Consider the following 16,771-nt stretch of genomic DNA (forward strand, 5'->3'; position numbering starts at 1 on the left):
TCTCCCTCTGCTTCTCTTTGCTTCTCTTTGCTTCTCTTTGCATGCCTCGTGTTGCTGCTCTCATTGTTTTCCCTTGTAGTCGCTCAGTTTGTATGTGTGGTTTTGTGATTACATCTGATTTCAGAAAACGCAATGGATTTATTCCGCACTCACAGGTGTTCTCAAGAGGCTCTGTTAGTGAAGGCTGTTCCATCTAAATGCAGATGGAAATTTCGACCAGGGATTTAGCCTCGCCTTTTCTGTTAGACCGAAGAGATTTAAGTTTTATATTTTGTTGTTATCTTCTGCAGTAAAAATCAGCGTTCGGTAGCTCTACTTTGGATAACAGCACACCGTTATTGCATCTGTAACGTTCTTCATTAAGTTATACTGTGTTGGAGTTCATTTACTCCAGGCAGTTGCTAACGAGAGTGTGAAAATAAAGAAAACCGCTCCCCCAATGCTGAGTTATGGATACCGAACATTGTGACTATTTTAGCTCCCACCTCCTGCTTCTTTTCATAAACATACATTATGTTCAATATTATGATTTGGATTTGACACAAAACCACACTCTGCTTCAACAGCTGAACAAAACAGTCTTCAATAGACTGGCTTATATAAACAACATCATTGTGATTTCACACTCACCATTGCTCGCTGCCTTCAGATGAAATACAAATCAAATGCCGTGTCTTATCCAGTAGAGTTCATCCATTTGGGCTTTTTATAAATTCTGCATGATTCCAAGAACCCGACTTTTATTAGATCTCTGATCAAATTTGCCAAGCATGAAAACCTTCTGTGTTTAAAAAACAATCAGACTCCCTACTCATCCATATCCATCAACAATAGACCAGTAGCTGGACACTTTACATGCACAGGACTGTCTTACAGTCTTACACTGTCCACTGAGGAGAGCTTAGGGTTTACTGTCAAAATAACGCGCGATGACCTCTAAGCATGGTTTGCCGCTTTTTGGCTGTTGTTGCCTTGCTTATGTGAATTAATTGCTTCTAAATCCCTGGAGACTTGTTAGAGGACTTTAACTAAACTTTCATTACAGTCCACTTTCTTGTGCACTTGCTCCACTTATCACACAGACACACTGGCATTGCTGACTTAAAGTAAATAATAATAACAGTAAATGTGTTTATTTACTCAGGCGCCGTCTCTACAGTCGTAAACATGAGGCGGGTCACTCATCGTACAGTAACAGAGCAGCTGGCAGGGAAAGCTGTCCTGCCCTGTGTGCTCACGCTGCAGCCCAGCTCCAGCGACGATGCTCCTCACCTCGTGTGGACTCGAGTCAGGCTGCCAGCCGATGGCCAAGGTCCCCCTCTGGAGCAGGTGGTTCTCACCGCTAAAGGTAATAGACATCCCCAACAACGCTATGCAAACTTTAAACAGCATTTCTTAATTCATTTGAGCCTAAATCAACTTCTTTTATCTATCAAAGGTGATGTTATCAAGGTGAATAAGGCTTTCAGTGGCCGTGTCAGTCTGCCAGGATACACTGCCAGTCACCTGAATGTATCCATGGAGATCTCCAGTCTCCGCACCAACGACTCAGGCACTTACCACTGTCAGGTTGTCAAGGGAGACGCCTATGAGAGGGACACCGTGCCTCTGGTGGTCTCTGGTACGTTCTGCAGATGCAAAAGTGCTCATTATAATACATTAGAGTTGTTCCCATGATTTTTTCTTCATTAGTGTTGCAATAGGTCTGCACACTATTTACTGACACTGCTCTGTCTTTGGTTTTCCACTTCAGTCCCACTGCAATTATTTTTCTATTCTTCAAATGTCAATAATACATTTCAGAAGTGTTCAAGTGTGAAATTCCATCTGAAACTCACACGGGGCTGGATTGGTCCATTTGCAGTGACATTTCATCCTCACCGATGTATTGACTCTTTTAAATATCCTGAATAGAGAAATCCCACACCTCTGTCTGCCTCTGTAGGTGTGGTGTTCCACTATCAGGCTCCCGGCACACGATACGCCTTGTCATTCACCGAAGCACAACAGGCCTGCGCGGAGAGCTCCGCTCATATTGCCAGTGCGGCCCAGCTGTGGGCAGCCTATTACGATGGCTTCTCCAGCTGTGCAGCTGGCTGGTTGGAGGATCAGACAGTCCGGTGAGGAGATTGTCTCACTATGTGTTTCTTTACAGACAGCTCTATGAGGCTGAGCATTGCAGCTGGAAAATCATAATTGATTTGAACTTGAGAACTGCCTTGTTTTACAGTGGGAGGAAAATGAATGTGAACGCTTTGGAATTTCTCACATTTCTGCCTAAATTGGTCATAAAATATGGTCTGATCTTCATCAAAATCATTAGAATGAGTAAACAGTGTCTGCTTAAACTAACACCACCTAAACAATTGCATGTTATTATATTTTTATTGGCCATAACATGCAAACATTCACAGGACAGGGAGGAAAAAGTAAGTGAACCCAGGAATCTCGCTGAACTCACTGTCAATGGCTGAACTGCAGCAGTTTTGTAAAGAGGAATGGTCCAAGATTCATCCTGATCATTGTGAGCGTCTAATCTGCAACTACAGGAAAGCAGTTATTGCTGCAAAAGAAGGGTCAGCCAGCCTTGATAAACTTGTGAATAAATTTTTCTATTGATGATATCAGAAGCCTCAATATAAACCAGTCTAGTAGGGAAGGGTTGTGATACAATATAGTCTATTGAATGAGATTAGAGAGGCTTCTTGGAATAAAAATGAGTGTCATCAATTATTAGATCAGTATGCATTAAGCCCACAGCTAAAAGATCATTAATGCTGACAAAGCCTCTTGAGGTGAAAGGTGAAACTTCAACAGCACAGACGACGACTTAAGCACTGTCTGTCTTGGATGGTAAAAAGTCAGGAGTACACGAGACTAAACTTGAACCATAGGCATGGGCACTTTGCTACAATCAGTCGTGTTTCTTGTGATGATGACTTGAGTACTAAGTAGGTGGATCTCTTTGGATGACTCCCTGATGTCTTCACAGTTACTCTGTCCAGTCGCCAGAGCTTGGTTGCTATGGACACGAGGAGTACTCGGCGGGCGTGAGGAACTATGGGAAGAGGGATCCAAAAGAGCTGTTCGATGTTTACTGTTTTGCAGAGAAATTTGATGGTATGTACAGATTTTTTGAAGATGATCCGTATTTTATATTTTTACTATTATTTTTTTTTTTAGTTGTTAGTGAATGGAAGAGTGAAGGTTTTGCTCTGTGACTGACCAAGTATCTCAATTTACATGGAAAGTAGATGGTTTCGTAGATGTTTTTTCCCAATCACAGTAAAATAGAAGATTTTGAATGCATTTCACTTTGAGTTGACATGTCCAGCATAGCCCCATGTTGCATTTATCTAACCTTTCTGTTGCAGGTGAGGTGTTCCACTCCTCTGTCCCGGGCCGCCTGTCGCTGTCGTCCGCCTCAGACCGCTGCGTGTCCCTGGGGGGGCAGCTGGCGACTGTGGGGCAGCTGTACTTGGCGTGGAAGGCCGGCCTGGACAGCTGTGCCCCAGGCTGGCTGTCTGACGGCAGTGTGCGGTACCCCGTCAGTTGGCCCCGGCCCAACTGCGGAGGGAACCAACCCGGAGTGCACACAGTGGCCCCCAACAGCACCATGGACAACACCACGGCATTATATGACGCTTACTGCTATAGAGGCAAGTCAGGCCAAAACCAATCTTTTATTCCAAGTGGATTCTAGATCAATGCGTTTTCACACTTGTGATGTTGGAGCTGTGGGAACCTTGAGCCTTTAGTGCTGAAGTGGTGACAAAAATGTCTCTGTTGTAGCTATGGCAACACAGATTTCACTGATGGATGTAGTTTACAGACGTTGTCTGTGTCCGCAGATATGAGGTGTATATGTACAAATATGTGTTTTATTGATGAAACGATTAACAGTAACAATTGTTAGATACAGAAAACATTAAAGGTGCATTATGGAACTTTTTTGCAAAAAACAAACTTGATATTTGTGCGGAATTGACCCAATGGCTCTACGGGCACGGTGCCTTTACTTTCGATCACAGTGGTCTCTACAGCGCTCCAGGATTAATTGTTTTGTAGGTTTTTTGGTGAGAGGTTCCGTCAGCAGTGAAAACCTACCAGAAACTAAAAAAAAAAAATCATTGATCCTGGAGCTTCTCTGGTGGAAATTAAAGGCGCCATGTTAACCACTCATGCAGCCGCTGGGTCATTAAAAGGTCAAATACACACTAATATAAAGGTTTGGGTTTTTTCCACAGAAAAAGTTGCAAAATGCATCTTTAAATTAATCATGAACTTAAAGAGACTTTCTTTGACTCTGATCTGGAGGTTTGTGACTGTTCACATATAGTGAGAGAGATTCCTTTGAAACTATAGTTTTTACATACCAGTTATGTTGAGTGAGCCCAATGCTTCCAGGTTTCTGCAGAATAACATCTAAATTTCCATGTGTGTGTGTCCCAGGTAAAGTGAAGGATTCAGGATCCATTTCTCAGATCTACTCCTCCCTGTGGAGGCCCTGGAGCTACCTCACGGGCGCCACTGAAGCTGGGACTCCAAGCCCTGCTGTGACCAGACAGAGCATTGCCACAAGTTCAGGTAAAAAAAACAAAAACAAAAAGAACAGAATCAAGCACCAAAGAATTGAATCTTGCAGGCAAACTTCACCGTGTTTGTGGCAAGGGAGTAACAATGCCCAGGTGTTACATTGGCCAAATTGGTATAAAAATGCAAACTAAGCAGCTGTTACTACTGGTGATATATGTATAATATGTATCTAACTCACTATTGTGTCTTATATGTTTATGTGAGCACTAATTTGATAGTCGCCAGTGTTTCACCACCCATTGGTTATTCAAAGCAATGTGCCACTATTCAGAATAACCAGTCAATAAAGTCATGCATTTTTTTCCATCTCCTAAGCATCATTTGATAGAAGTGACGTGCCAACAACAAACTGGACCGGACTGGTTGAAATCGAGGATGAGGCCGCACAGAACGGCTCAGAAGCCTGTAAGACGTCTTGTATGTAATAGCATGTTAAATACATCAGTCAGATGATGCCTTTTCCACTGCTGTCATCTTCTCAGATCCATGGTCTGAAGAATCCTCAGGGTCGTTTGTTACCCTAAAGTTTGTCCCGGGACAGGCTGAGTTGGACTGGGGGGAGCCGCTGGAGCCCGGGCCTGACTCAGAGGAGTTTCTCAGACCTCCTGTGAAGCCCACTCCAGCTGAGAAAAAGGTTGGCATCAGAAATAGTCATTAAAATGCTTCTTTAAGTGTCTAATATAATGTTTTTGAATTTGTTTAGGTGATGTCTGAAATCGTTAACTCCATGTGGAAGCCGTGGAATTACCTTTTGGGGGGTGAGGATGAGGGAGGGGCACCCGAGGCTAAAGAGCCAGCAGAGGAAAAGGACACGAAAGCAAAGGAGTCTGAAGAACCCACTGCATCAACAGGTGCGCTACAATATATTACCAATTTAGTGTTGAAGCAATATCCGTATCGCAAGAAGCCCCAATATATCACTATGGACTGTCGTCTCATCACAAAAATGTAGCAAAGCATTTCAAATGTTACAAAGAAAGTAAAGATTGAGGAATGATTTACCTAATTGACTCATTAACCACATTTTCTCCAACAAGGAAATGAGCTACACCAATATTGAGTGTAATCTTGTGATATTATCTTGGTAATTGCTATGGTATTTTTGGTTGACACATCATTTTGTTTATAGTTATTCAGTGATTGAATGAAATCTAAATGTCATTATAAAAACAAAGTAGCATGAGCTTCCTAGTGCGCTGTTCCCTCTCGTCATGTCCTCATAACCAGCTGAGATTGACAGAGGTGTGACAGCTCCCTGTCAGCTCCTAATCCAAAGACATGTCCAAGTACTCCCTAAAAGAATGTTCTTGTTATCCAACCTGGCAGTAAATAGGGAGTGAACAAACTAGCCGAATTTTTTCATGTTTTCAGCGTCCATCTGCTCTTAGATATTCAGCACAAATAAAGTCCCAATGCACTTATCATCAGCAACACCATCGTCAGTGCGAGAGTAATAACAGTTTTTCAAGTTTTTTAGAAAATATCCATTACACTGAACAGAGGAGACCAGAGTTTACTCTGACAAATTATATCATTTGCTGTTTAAATGATCATAAAGTTCACTTCAGCTAGCATCACATGGTCATATGTGTCCGACTGGTGGTACTGTATCAATGACTGTGCGACTGATATGTGTCACATGACAACCATCACTATGGTAACATCCTGCAGCAAATTATTTCCAAAAATAATATGAACAAAGATATTAAATTAGTATCACCACTGCTCACATAGCTGTGGTAAAAGCTGTTTATAATAAATTGTTATAAACAGCTGTTCTTTATCCATTGTTCCCATCGCATGTTTTAACAAAAGACAAAGAGTTGAGACTCTTCAAGAGTTTGTTGCCAAATCATTTTGAATCAGTTAAACAGCTTTTGTTCTTTGTTGCTTCTGGCTTTGTCTGACTTTTGTCTTTGTCATTTTGCCTGACTCCACTTTTGTTTGTATACATTCTTCTGTATTTCTGCAGGCATCTTCTCTTGGGGAAGTTTATGGTTCGGTGGTCACTCGAGTGAGGATCCCACACCGTCCAGCGAAGTAACACCTCCTCATCTGTCCAGCTCTGCTGAGCCTTTAACTACAGGCAGCTCCAAACACATAGAGATTACAGAGAATCACATGTCCACCACCCCCAGTCCCGAGCCCCAGGAAACCATCTCCACCCGGGACACCAAGACTCAACCAGACACCATCATCACAACATCGAGCACCAAGCGGGAGGAGACCACGAGAGCGCACAGAGGGAGGGGCAGGGGCAAGAAGCACCGGGGAGAAGAGAAGGCCAAAGCGGAGGAAGAGGGCAGTGGAGAAATCACGGGGGCTGAAGCGAAAGGTGAGATCCAAATGTCACGTCGACCATCGGGCACCAGCAAACCGAGGGAGAGGTCCAGGGAGAGGAACAGAGAGAGGGGTCATCGCAGAGGGCATTCCACCAAAAACACTGCCACCACAACCACCAGCCCGCAGGAGCCCACTAATTGGTCAGAAAGCACACACTTGTCAACATTTGAAAGTAGCAAACAGACTGAAATGATGTCGACCACTGCAGCCGACGCGAGCTCCCCGACCTTCTCCCGGACTACAAAACACCACTCCCTGTCTGAAACATCGCCAACATCTTTATCTTTCTCCACTTCGCACACCCGGTCATCCACTTTTGAACAACAGCCCACCACTCCCTCCTCCACCCCCGTCCAGAGCTCATCCACAGACCGCACCACTTCTCCTGAATGGGTCCCGGTGAACGCTTTAGAGTTAAACAGCTCTCAGGAGAACCCCCCCTCAGTGCAGCCCAGCCCGCGTTATGAGGAAGATCCCGCCTGGTCTCATGCCGTCGGGTCGGGTGCCCTGTTACCTGGCAACGTGGAGGAGGAGAGTCGGAGAGGAGCAGATAACATCAGTGCCATTACGCTGAGTCCGACAACAGGTGAGTGACATAAATGCTGTTCCGATGAACCCAGAAACACTGATAGCAGCCCAGAAGCGTATCAATATCAGTTCGATTTTTTAGGGCTGGACAATATTCGCAAAATAACTGCATTATAGCAACATTTTACTATATCATTTTAACACAACAAATGTTAACAAAAATGATCTGCAAATTAATTAAACAAGAACCGAAACAAGGCTAATCTGGAGCTAAATTTGGAAGGTTGTGACCAGCACTGAACTTTTTCACATTTGTAACTTACCATGCCTTTTTGTTTTTGGCATTGTTGGTAAAAAGAATGTGTAGATTTCAGTCAGAACTCAGTGACTTTTGTATCAGCTAATACAAAATTTAAGCAATGTCAAAATAGCATTCACCAACAGGTCAGCATAATAGATCTCTTAGCCTTTAGTCTTTAAATAAAATAAATTGGCAATTGTCCCCTTAAATAAACAGTTTATTCATTCTACATGGCATGTGCTGTCTATTGGCCACTGACTATGTTAATTCCTATTTCCATGTTGCATTATTCTCGCCGTGAGTGCACTTTGCAGTCCTTGAACGCAATATGCTGATGAAGTCCGCTGCGTGGACCCGCATAGGACCGTGGCTTCAGGCTGGCCACCTGGTTTACCCCTTATTTCTGCGCGATAATGAGAACATACCCATGAAGCGTCCTATCTCTGGTCTGTGGACTCCGCCCAAGGGATTTTGAACCATACTATCTTTGTCCCGATGGCACCTGCCTTTCTGTTGTGATGATGGAAACTGTGTCAGCACAAAGCCAAGGCTAAGTGTGTAGAGACCACTGGCTTTACGATTTACAGCCTGAGTTAGAGGGAAATGATATCACTTGGAATAAGTGCCACACACATGTATACTGTGGTCTCATGTAAGATTAGAAAAGACAAACAATTTTCACAGCAACATACATGCATAATTGGTAACATTAACAAGTATTTAATAGACAACTTTACGCCTTGACGTACTTGAATATAGGCTTTAACAAAACTGAGATTAAGGCAGGGCTAGAGTTGTCTAAACGGAGAACAACATGTGTCAGTACCAGATCTCCTGGGATAAATTAAGTCTAAGCGAATCTCGGAGAAGATTTCACCTTTTGCTGAATTAGGCCGGACAAAGTTCAAACATCATTTCTAGTGCTTTCTCCATCAGTAGGCTGCCTGTAATATATGGATTAGTATTTGTTGTTGGATCTGGCTGTCGTTGGCTTATTGTTAGCAGTTGCTTGTGTCAGGAGCAGAGCGGGGGGGGGGGGGCTGTCTGGCCTGTCCGCTCCCTCTACACGCTATTGATTTTTCCGTACCACTTGCTTTAATGAACGACCAATCGGACCAGGTTTATCTTTCACGTACACTCACCTCCAGCCACAGTTCTCAATCTGGCTGTCGTAAATGCCCCGTATTTGCCTGGTATGGACCGTGACCTTGACTGGGGCGGAAGACGCGCCGGACTGATGTGCATCCAATGAAATGCATGGCTGATTCCTGCGTCTGACTTCAGCACAACTCCAAGCGCGAGGGGAGGATTAGCGCGGGGAATTTATAATAAGTTTAAAGTTCAAAGTCACACACTCCTGGGAGCCTTATCTCGATGTTTTTTTCCTTTTAGTGCTGAAGCATATTTTCATTGTCGTTCGATCCAGCTGCCAGCGCGGTGATAATTCTGATGTGTGCTTGGGGTTAGTTATTGGACAGGATCTGCCTCCAGGGTAATATGGCGGTGCATTGATTTTTGCTTATTGTACCATGTAAACAGAAACATACCAACCTGCTGCGCCTCTTGAGCCGCTGCCTCCCCTTCTTTTTAAATGCTCCTTGGTGTCAGGGAACAAAGACACCCACAGCTGAGCTCAGCGGGCCAAACGACCGATTGCTGCTTTTCAGAACAAGCTCAAGTTGCACTAATGAGCGACGGAGGGGAGAAACACATGGTGATGTTTCAATTGATATGGAAATGTCTAATTGTGCGGCGGGGACCACACATGCACACATTTAGGCGTTGAATAGTTCGTTTCTATCCAGGCGCCTAATGTCTGAAGTTCTCACACTGCCCACTACGCCCGGCCCAATCAGCCAAGGCCGGCTTTACCGTATGGTTACCATGACGACGGAGGCGCTGAGTGGAGGCGAGGTTGGGTCTGTGTGGCTTCTGATCTCTCTGAAAGGAAGCCGAGGGAATGGATACTACGTGTGCTGTAAATGCTGCTGAGCGGCTGAGGTGGAAAATGAGGCTGACATTTGCGTTTAATCAGATGGAAATGCCTTTTCTCTCCTGAAGGGTATTGTGTTTGTGATTCCCCAACAGACATAGTTTTGCGAAACCGGGTGCAGAAAGAGTTGAACAAACATTAAAAAGATGTCATTAAGTTACAAGCTTAAAATGAGTTATTAGTCAAATGCTTCTCCAATGGTTAATAAAAAGTTCTCATCAATCAAAAGAATAATAGTTCCAGAGCATTACGATTAAATACATCATAATATTCTCGAAACATTGCTCAATGAGGTGAATCCCTCCATGTGAGTAATATATTGATGTTTTTCTTTGTGAGTTATACTAGAAATGAATTAAAATGTCTGTCATGTAATTTTGAAAAGCACATCATTAGCACACTATTAATGACCTTGAATCCTTTTGTCTCCTCAATTTCCCTGCACCTGTCCCAGTTGTGGCCGAGGTGGAGCCCTGTGTGACTAACCCGTGTCTGCATGGAGGGAAGTGCCTTCCTCAGGGCACTGGCTACAGCTGCTACTGCCCACAAGGATTTACGGGAGAGAACTGTGAGATCGGTGAGTGATTCCCACCATACGTCCCACACGCTCCGACATGATCCATCTGGGCTTTTACCCCGTGAGGTGTCCAGTCGCCCCATTGGTAGGTCAGAGGTCATGTTATTCCTCACAGTGACAGATTGAATAGCAATCGATGTGTGGTCAGACCAATGATTCAGACTGACATTTGTCAAAGAGTCAAGGCAAAATCAGTCATTTCATCAACTTAATGCCAGTGCATTTTCCTGGGCCCACTCTAAAGGACCCACATAAATTATTGATGATTTTGATATTGATGGGAAATATGAATGTACTTGTGTGATGAATAGTATTGGTTATGGCTTTTAAGCATTAACGCAAAAGACCCTCATAAAAAACATCCCAAAAGGATTTACTCATTTACTTATTTCGTTGTCCTCATGTAATTTATGAGATATATGTACATGTATATATATGCTCTCCCATAATCATTATTCCATGAATTAAGTAATGTGTGTTGTACAATGGATAAGGTTAGTATTATTATGTTTGAAGTGCTCAGCTTAGCTCCACTGCAGTGACATTTGTGAGACAGTTATGTATAACAGTGCAAGTGTGAAGCGAAGCCTGTGCTCCTCTAAACACTGCTCCCTGTTCTGACACAGAGGCATGAACCAGCCGTAACAACCATTAACACCTGCTCAGCTCATTAGGAAGAACTCTTTATGTGCAAAAAATAAAAAGTACGAAGACTGCATATGTATAGGTTATAATTCACACTTGTGCTGTTATGAACACTGTAGAAGAAGATACAGTGTGTTCAAACTGACAGCTCCAAGCTTCATTTGGGTCACTTTGCTTGAAGTATGGATTTGCAGAATTTGCAGTATTATCTCTCAAAGGGGCAACTCACCCTCTGAATAATGCATGAAATGCACAACAAGATCAGGCTGTTTTTAATCAAGGAACAAAGACCGGCTGCTTTTAAGAGGAACTTTGTGGTGTGGGTTATTAGCTATAGATTAGATGGAGATTCGGAGCTACAAGGTCGTCTGAGGTGTTTTCAAATCTGCTTTTGCTGCAGGTTGTACTATCTTTAATTTGTGATATGAAAATGTAAAAGATTGTATGAAATAGTCATAAAAGAGTCAGGGTCAGTTATATCTCTCCATTGAGCTTTATGAAGAATTAAACTGGCTAACCGTGGAGTTTAGAAAAGAGAATAAATAGGAAATTAAAATTGAATAGTTAGATTATTTTTTATCGATTGTACAAGAGAATGGAAATTGAGTGGAAGGCAGTGGATGAGCCTCTGCATTTCAAGTTCTGCTCTTTCAGATTGCTTTGTGTTGATCGTGATTAAAACATTGTGCTCCGATATTTCCACAGCACTAGTTCTATTTTCCCAGTGTGTTCGGCTTCAGCATCAGCAACATGATATGAAAGAACCGTTCACATTTTCACTGTTTCCATCTATTTTTAGACATACAAACAGACTCTTTGTGTCACATTAAAAGGAAGTTTTGATCAAAAAGTGGTGTTTCTGAGGATAGAAAACTAAATTTAGTTCCAAGGTAGCGTCTTGTGTCTCTGGAATAAACTGGTATTTAACAGACCTGACAATGCGGCTCTGACTGTGTCATATTCTGCAGCTCTAAAAGGTTACTGCGGTTTGATTTGTCGGTCAACTTTTAAGCCAGTGATGCTAGTGACCTTTCCAGGCTCGCCTCGTTTTGCTTAGAAAACCGTCCCAATCTGAGACGACTTTGAGGCAAAGTTGAAACTTTTAAGTGGCTTTCTTGGAGCCCTCCGACTGTGAGCGCTAATAGATTTCTGCAGACCTGGGGTAAAGCTCTTACTCCGGGTCAGAAATATCCCCACAGCAAAGAAAAGAAGATTGCGCGGGCCCTCCACTCATGACAATAAAGTGATGCTTTATTGATTTAGGAGGAAAACGTTCCTCTCGGGTGATTTTTGGGGATGGAGAGTTTGCCTGTTGGCGGTATCTACAGAGCTGCTGGGGTTGCTTTTGTCACTCCACAATTGAGGCAGTATCAGAGAATGGGCTTTCATCCATGTGACAAAGCTGGTAGTTTTATTAATAAGATTTGTAATTTGGCATGTTTGGTCTCTCCCATTGATTTTCATCGAGCACTGTCTGTAGTCCATCCGACATTATTGGCATCATCAGCTTTTGAATATGAACCCAGTTATCAGTATTACAGCTAGAATGTAAAGAAGTACTAGATGTTACATGCTTAAAGCGAGATACTACAGTACAGTAACCCAAATTCCCCGCAGCCAAGGTTTCTGCTCCAGTCTGAATGGCAAACACCCACATCTCTCTACACGGTGTACACTGTTTCTCAGTTTGTCCTGATAAGATTGGCAGCCACACTTCTTCTTCATCGTTCTGCCGCTCTCTCTCACACAGATGTTGACGACTGCCAGTCCGAGCCTTGTGAAAACGGAGGCACTTGCGTCGACAAGATTGATTCATTCCTCTGCCTCTGTCTGCCCAGTTACGGGGGTGACACGTGTGAAAAAGGTAAGATTATTGCGCTTATGTGGCAGTAAGGAGTGCAATGTTGAGTTTCTTATGGAAAAGCCCACATTTTCTCGAATCCAGCTCAGAGTCCAGAAGTAGAAAAAAGAATACGAGAATTTAAAGGCGCAGCAGACACTAATCAGCACTGTGATAACGACTAACTATAGCAAATATTTTAAAAGACTGAACTAATATTTGAAAATATGGCAAAATATTTTTCAGTTTTAAAAAGTGTCACATAATGAATATGTGACTTACCACATAGCTTACTAGCCACAGTTATTCTTTTAATCTCTTGATAATATTATATGTTTTGTTTGTTGTTTTTTAATAGCGTATGGATGGAAAATGAAATGAAATGGATTTTTTCTTCCTGAACCCATAGGTGTTGAGCTTTATTGAGCATGGGTTAGAAGAGCTCCATCAAGTGGTGAAGAAACATAAAATAGCCTGTACTTTACCAGGTTTTGCTACATTTTTGCTACATATTTTGTAAAAGCATCGTTTCTACATTGTGAAGTAGAGGACGACTATGCAAATAACTTTATATACTCACTAATTACTTACAAATCTTTTAACATATAAACCATCTCTGTTAACACAGTAGGACTTCTCATTGAAGAGATCCTGTTTTGTCACTGGATCTTTGTTGTAGGTGGCACTTTTGGCACATTCACTCAAACTCATGCTCTGCTGAATCATCAGCCCAAGCCCCTGCAGCCTGACTCTGCCTCCACTGTGTGTGTGGTGCATTGGACCAGGAGTAATGAGAATGAATGGAGACCTAACCTTTGTGGTTATAAATGAATCCACAGGTCTGGCTATTATTAATGGATACCACCGGTGCAGGCTTCAGGGAAGAAGGCCATATGTGCTGAAAACATGCACAATGCAACACATAATGCATTTACCTTATATAAGATGCCAATATTATAGTTATTGCCCAAAAGACAGATTATGTTTTTCAAATGCAATGGGCACCTCTTTCTTCTTTCTGCTGTCCCTTGACAATCTTATCCTTTGCTCAAATAAGCACTTCAGAGAATTGCCTTCATCCACTCAAAATCTTCTCTATATTCATCTTTCAGACATTGAAGGTTGTGAGCATGGCTGGAGAAAGTTCCACGGCCACTGCTACAGGTAGGAAAAATAAATCAAACCACTATACACGTAGACTCACCTCCAGAGGTATTTCACAGATGTGCGTTATTCTGGAATTATCTGCCTTACACTGTCAAGCTCCATAAAACTGGAATGAATATGTTCTGTGCTGCGCTGCAGGTACTTTACCCACAGACACACATGGGAGGATGCGGAGAAAGACTGCAGAGAGCACAGCGCCCATCTCTCCAGCATCATATCAGCCACTGAGCAAGAGTTCATCAATGGTATGTGCTTGCTTTGTACTGTTGAATAACTCAATGCCAGGTTTGAGATGCAACATTATAATGCTGGGATGCTGTAATATGTGAACTGATATTCTGACAGGCCTGGGTCACGACAATGCCTGGATTGGCCTCAATGACCGCACTGTGGAGGAAGACTTCCAGTGGACTGATACTAACGATTTGGTAATGTTTCCGTCATTGTTGCATAGTTCACATTCTCGTCATGTTTGGGAAACGACTGACACTGACATTTCAATGCCAGGGTAGAGTTACACAGTTTTTATTATCTGTCTGTTTTCATGTCAACCTTCTTTGTGCAGGTGTATGAGAATTGGAGGGAGAGCCAGCCTGACAACTTCTTTGCGGGCGGGGAGGACTGTGTCGTGACCATCGCCCATGAGGACGGCAAGTGGAACGATGTGCCCTGCAACTATAACCTGCCCTACATCTGCAAAAAAGGCACAGGTACAAAAATTGACTTGAGCTTTAGGAGCTGAAAGGCAATAGATCATTACGTTGAGGATAATTAAAATCACCTACTACTTTTGACCATCAGAGGCTGAAAAATATATGGACAGCATTCAGGCTAAATGGAGATCCTTGTTGCCTGTTCAGTCCCAACATGTTTCTAAGTGTAGAATATATCTCCGGCTGATCACAAACTTGTAACCACCAGCTGCTATCACAAATATAAACATGATTTGGTTTATTATTTTGTGCTATGTGTAATGATTTTTACTTATGCATATATTGGACATTTGGTGCAGTGAATAAAACGTGTTCCTTACCTACGTGTACAATGCTGCCATCTACAGGCATATGGTCAACTATGGTGTTAGGCCGATGTAGTTCATGTGGATTTTAAATCAATGGTTCAATTGTGTTTTAGTATTGTGTGGGACGCCGCCTGCTGTGGAGCATGCTCATTTAATTGGCCGGAGGAAATCTCACTACGACATTCATGCCGTGGTGCGCTACCAGTGTGTAGAGGGCTTCTACCAGCGCCACATTCCCACGGCTCGGTGTCGGGCAGATGGCACCTGGGAAAGGCCCAGAATCATCTGCACAAAGTGTGAGTTTTTATTATTTTTATTTAATCCGTGAGCGGCTGTAACTACTGCATTTTAGTTCATAAGCAGGACTGTGTCATTGATTCCCCAAACAAACTTACATAAAAGGATCATATTTTATTTTCATGCGTAATCAGCACACTAACCTGCTCTTCCTTGCCACAGCCCGACGATCGCACCGGTATCGACGCCACCATCACAACCATCACGGCCACAGGAGGCACGGAGATGGCCACAGGGCTCGGGACGATCCACACAGCTACTACTGAACCAAATACTACACTGTCTAGGTGCTAACAATAGCCCATAAAGGAAAACCACCCACTAAACAGTCATTATGTTCCTGCTTTGAAACAAGTTCCTGCTCGTCACAAACTCCTCTCACTGTTTTCGATTTTTTGTTATCTGTTTTAACAAAGGTCCACATGAACACTAATGTTCATTACATCCTATAAGATCCCAACCTTTGATACTAACCCCCTCGACTGACAGACTGTGTGTGCGGAAGAGCGAACTGCTGAGTCACTTTTTGTAAGATTCCTCTTAGTTCACAAAGCACAGATGTTACTGATGCAAATAGCATTCAGATATGGCTAACTCTAGGCTTTTCCATGTGTCCTCCATGTGTTGCTTTTCAAAAGAGCATAAATCCCGATGACTGACATGCTTTTCTAATATTGCTTTGTTTGTGAACTATTTATTTCAAATCATTTGCTAGTACATTCTTTTTTACTTAACAAGATGTAACATCATTTTTCTATGAACTGTTCAACAATCTGACGTAATTAACTATTGCTTCTCCTTATCTTGTAAATACTGTGTTGATTGTCATTGGCTGCTCTTATCCATAGATGGACCTTGTCCAATCTGATAGATCCCCATCCCTATAAGATATCTCAGAATAATAGTCTGGATCAGATTATGTGATACTGTGCTGAGATAACCACTTGATTGTAATTGAATGGCTGAACCCCCTCGATCTTTGCACGGCTTTTTACACAATAAGTAGAATGTCACTTTCTCTTTGTCTTTGACTCTTTGATATTTGAACCATCGTCCACTTTTGGTGTTCTTAAGACTTTTTGTCCTGTTGTTGTATTTCATTCTTAATAAAGAGAAAAAATAAACATGACTTTGAATAATAATGCTCTGCATAATGAAGTACATTGAAAGTCTCCGTTTGAGTTTGGTATTATCTGAGTGAAGATGTGCAATAGGTGTTACTGCAGCCCCATATAAACTAATGCCAGTGTGATGTGTCATTTGTGCTGTGTCTGTGGTCACACAGAGCCAGGGTTCATTTCTTATCACTCTGAGCTGAAGGGAACTAGGCCATTGACGGCGGTGATGACTTCACCCACAGACAACTGATAAACATTTAATCTGCTCCAGTAGCAAACCTCCTTTAAAGCCACACTGCTGAACATTCCAGGTTACGTTTAGCTACATCACAAATAAGTGAAAAC

General features: G+C 42.6%; 1 protein-coding gene across 1 annotated transcript in view; it reads left to right on the top strand.

Moving 5' to 3' along the window:
- The window catches only part of LOC306972135 (neurocan core protein-like), a 28,575-nt gene extending 12,125 nt beyond the window's left edge, over positions 1-16,450 (top strand). The window contains exons 3-20 of the mRNA XM_079568624.1: positions 1,145-1,348; positions 1,439-1,621; positions 1,946-2,120; positions 2,993-3,120; positions 3,375-3,659; positions 4,453-4,587; positions 4,912-5,001; positions 5,079-5,230; positions 5,300-5,447; positions 6,569-7,525; positions 10,216-10,338; positions 12,734-12,847; positions 13,936-13,987; positions 14,129-14,235; positions 14,336-14,418; positions 14,556-14,700; positions 15,125-15,307; positions 15,471-16,450. Of these exons, the coding sequence (XP_079424750.1) occupies positions 1,145-1,348; positions 1,439-1,621; positions 1,946-2,120; positions 2,993-3,120; positions 3,375-3,659; positions 4,453-4,587; positions 4,912-5,001; positions 5,079-5,230; positions 5,300-5,447; positions 6,569-7,525; positions 10,216-10,338; positions 12,734-12,847; positions 13,936-13,987; positions 14,129-14,235; positions 14,336-14,418; positions 14,556-14,700; positions 15,125-15,307; positions 15,471-15,574 (3,368 nt within the window). The 3' untranslated portion in view covers positions 15,575-16,450. The remainder of the gene's footprint in view (positions 1-1,144; positions 1,349-1,438; positions 1,622-1,945; positions 2,121-2,992; positions 3,121-3,374; positions 3,660-4,452; positions 4,588-4,911; positions 5,002-5,078; positions 5,231-5,299; positions 5,448-6,568; positions 7,526-10,215; positions 10,339-12,733; positions 12,848-13,935; positions 13,988-14,128; positions 14,236-14,335; positions 14,419-14,555; positions 14,701-15,124; positions 15,308-15,470) is intronic.
- The last annotated feature ends 321 nt before the right edge of the window (positions 16,451-16,771 follow it).

The sequence above is a fragment of the Gobius niger genome (genome assembly GCF_951799975.1).
Source record: "Gobius niger genome assembly, chromosome: 13".
In the NCBI taxonomy this organism is placed as follows: Eukaryota; Metazoa; Chordata; class Actinopteri; order Gobiiformes; family Gobiidae; genus Gobius; species Gobius niger.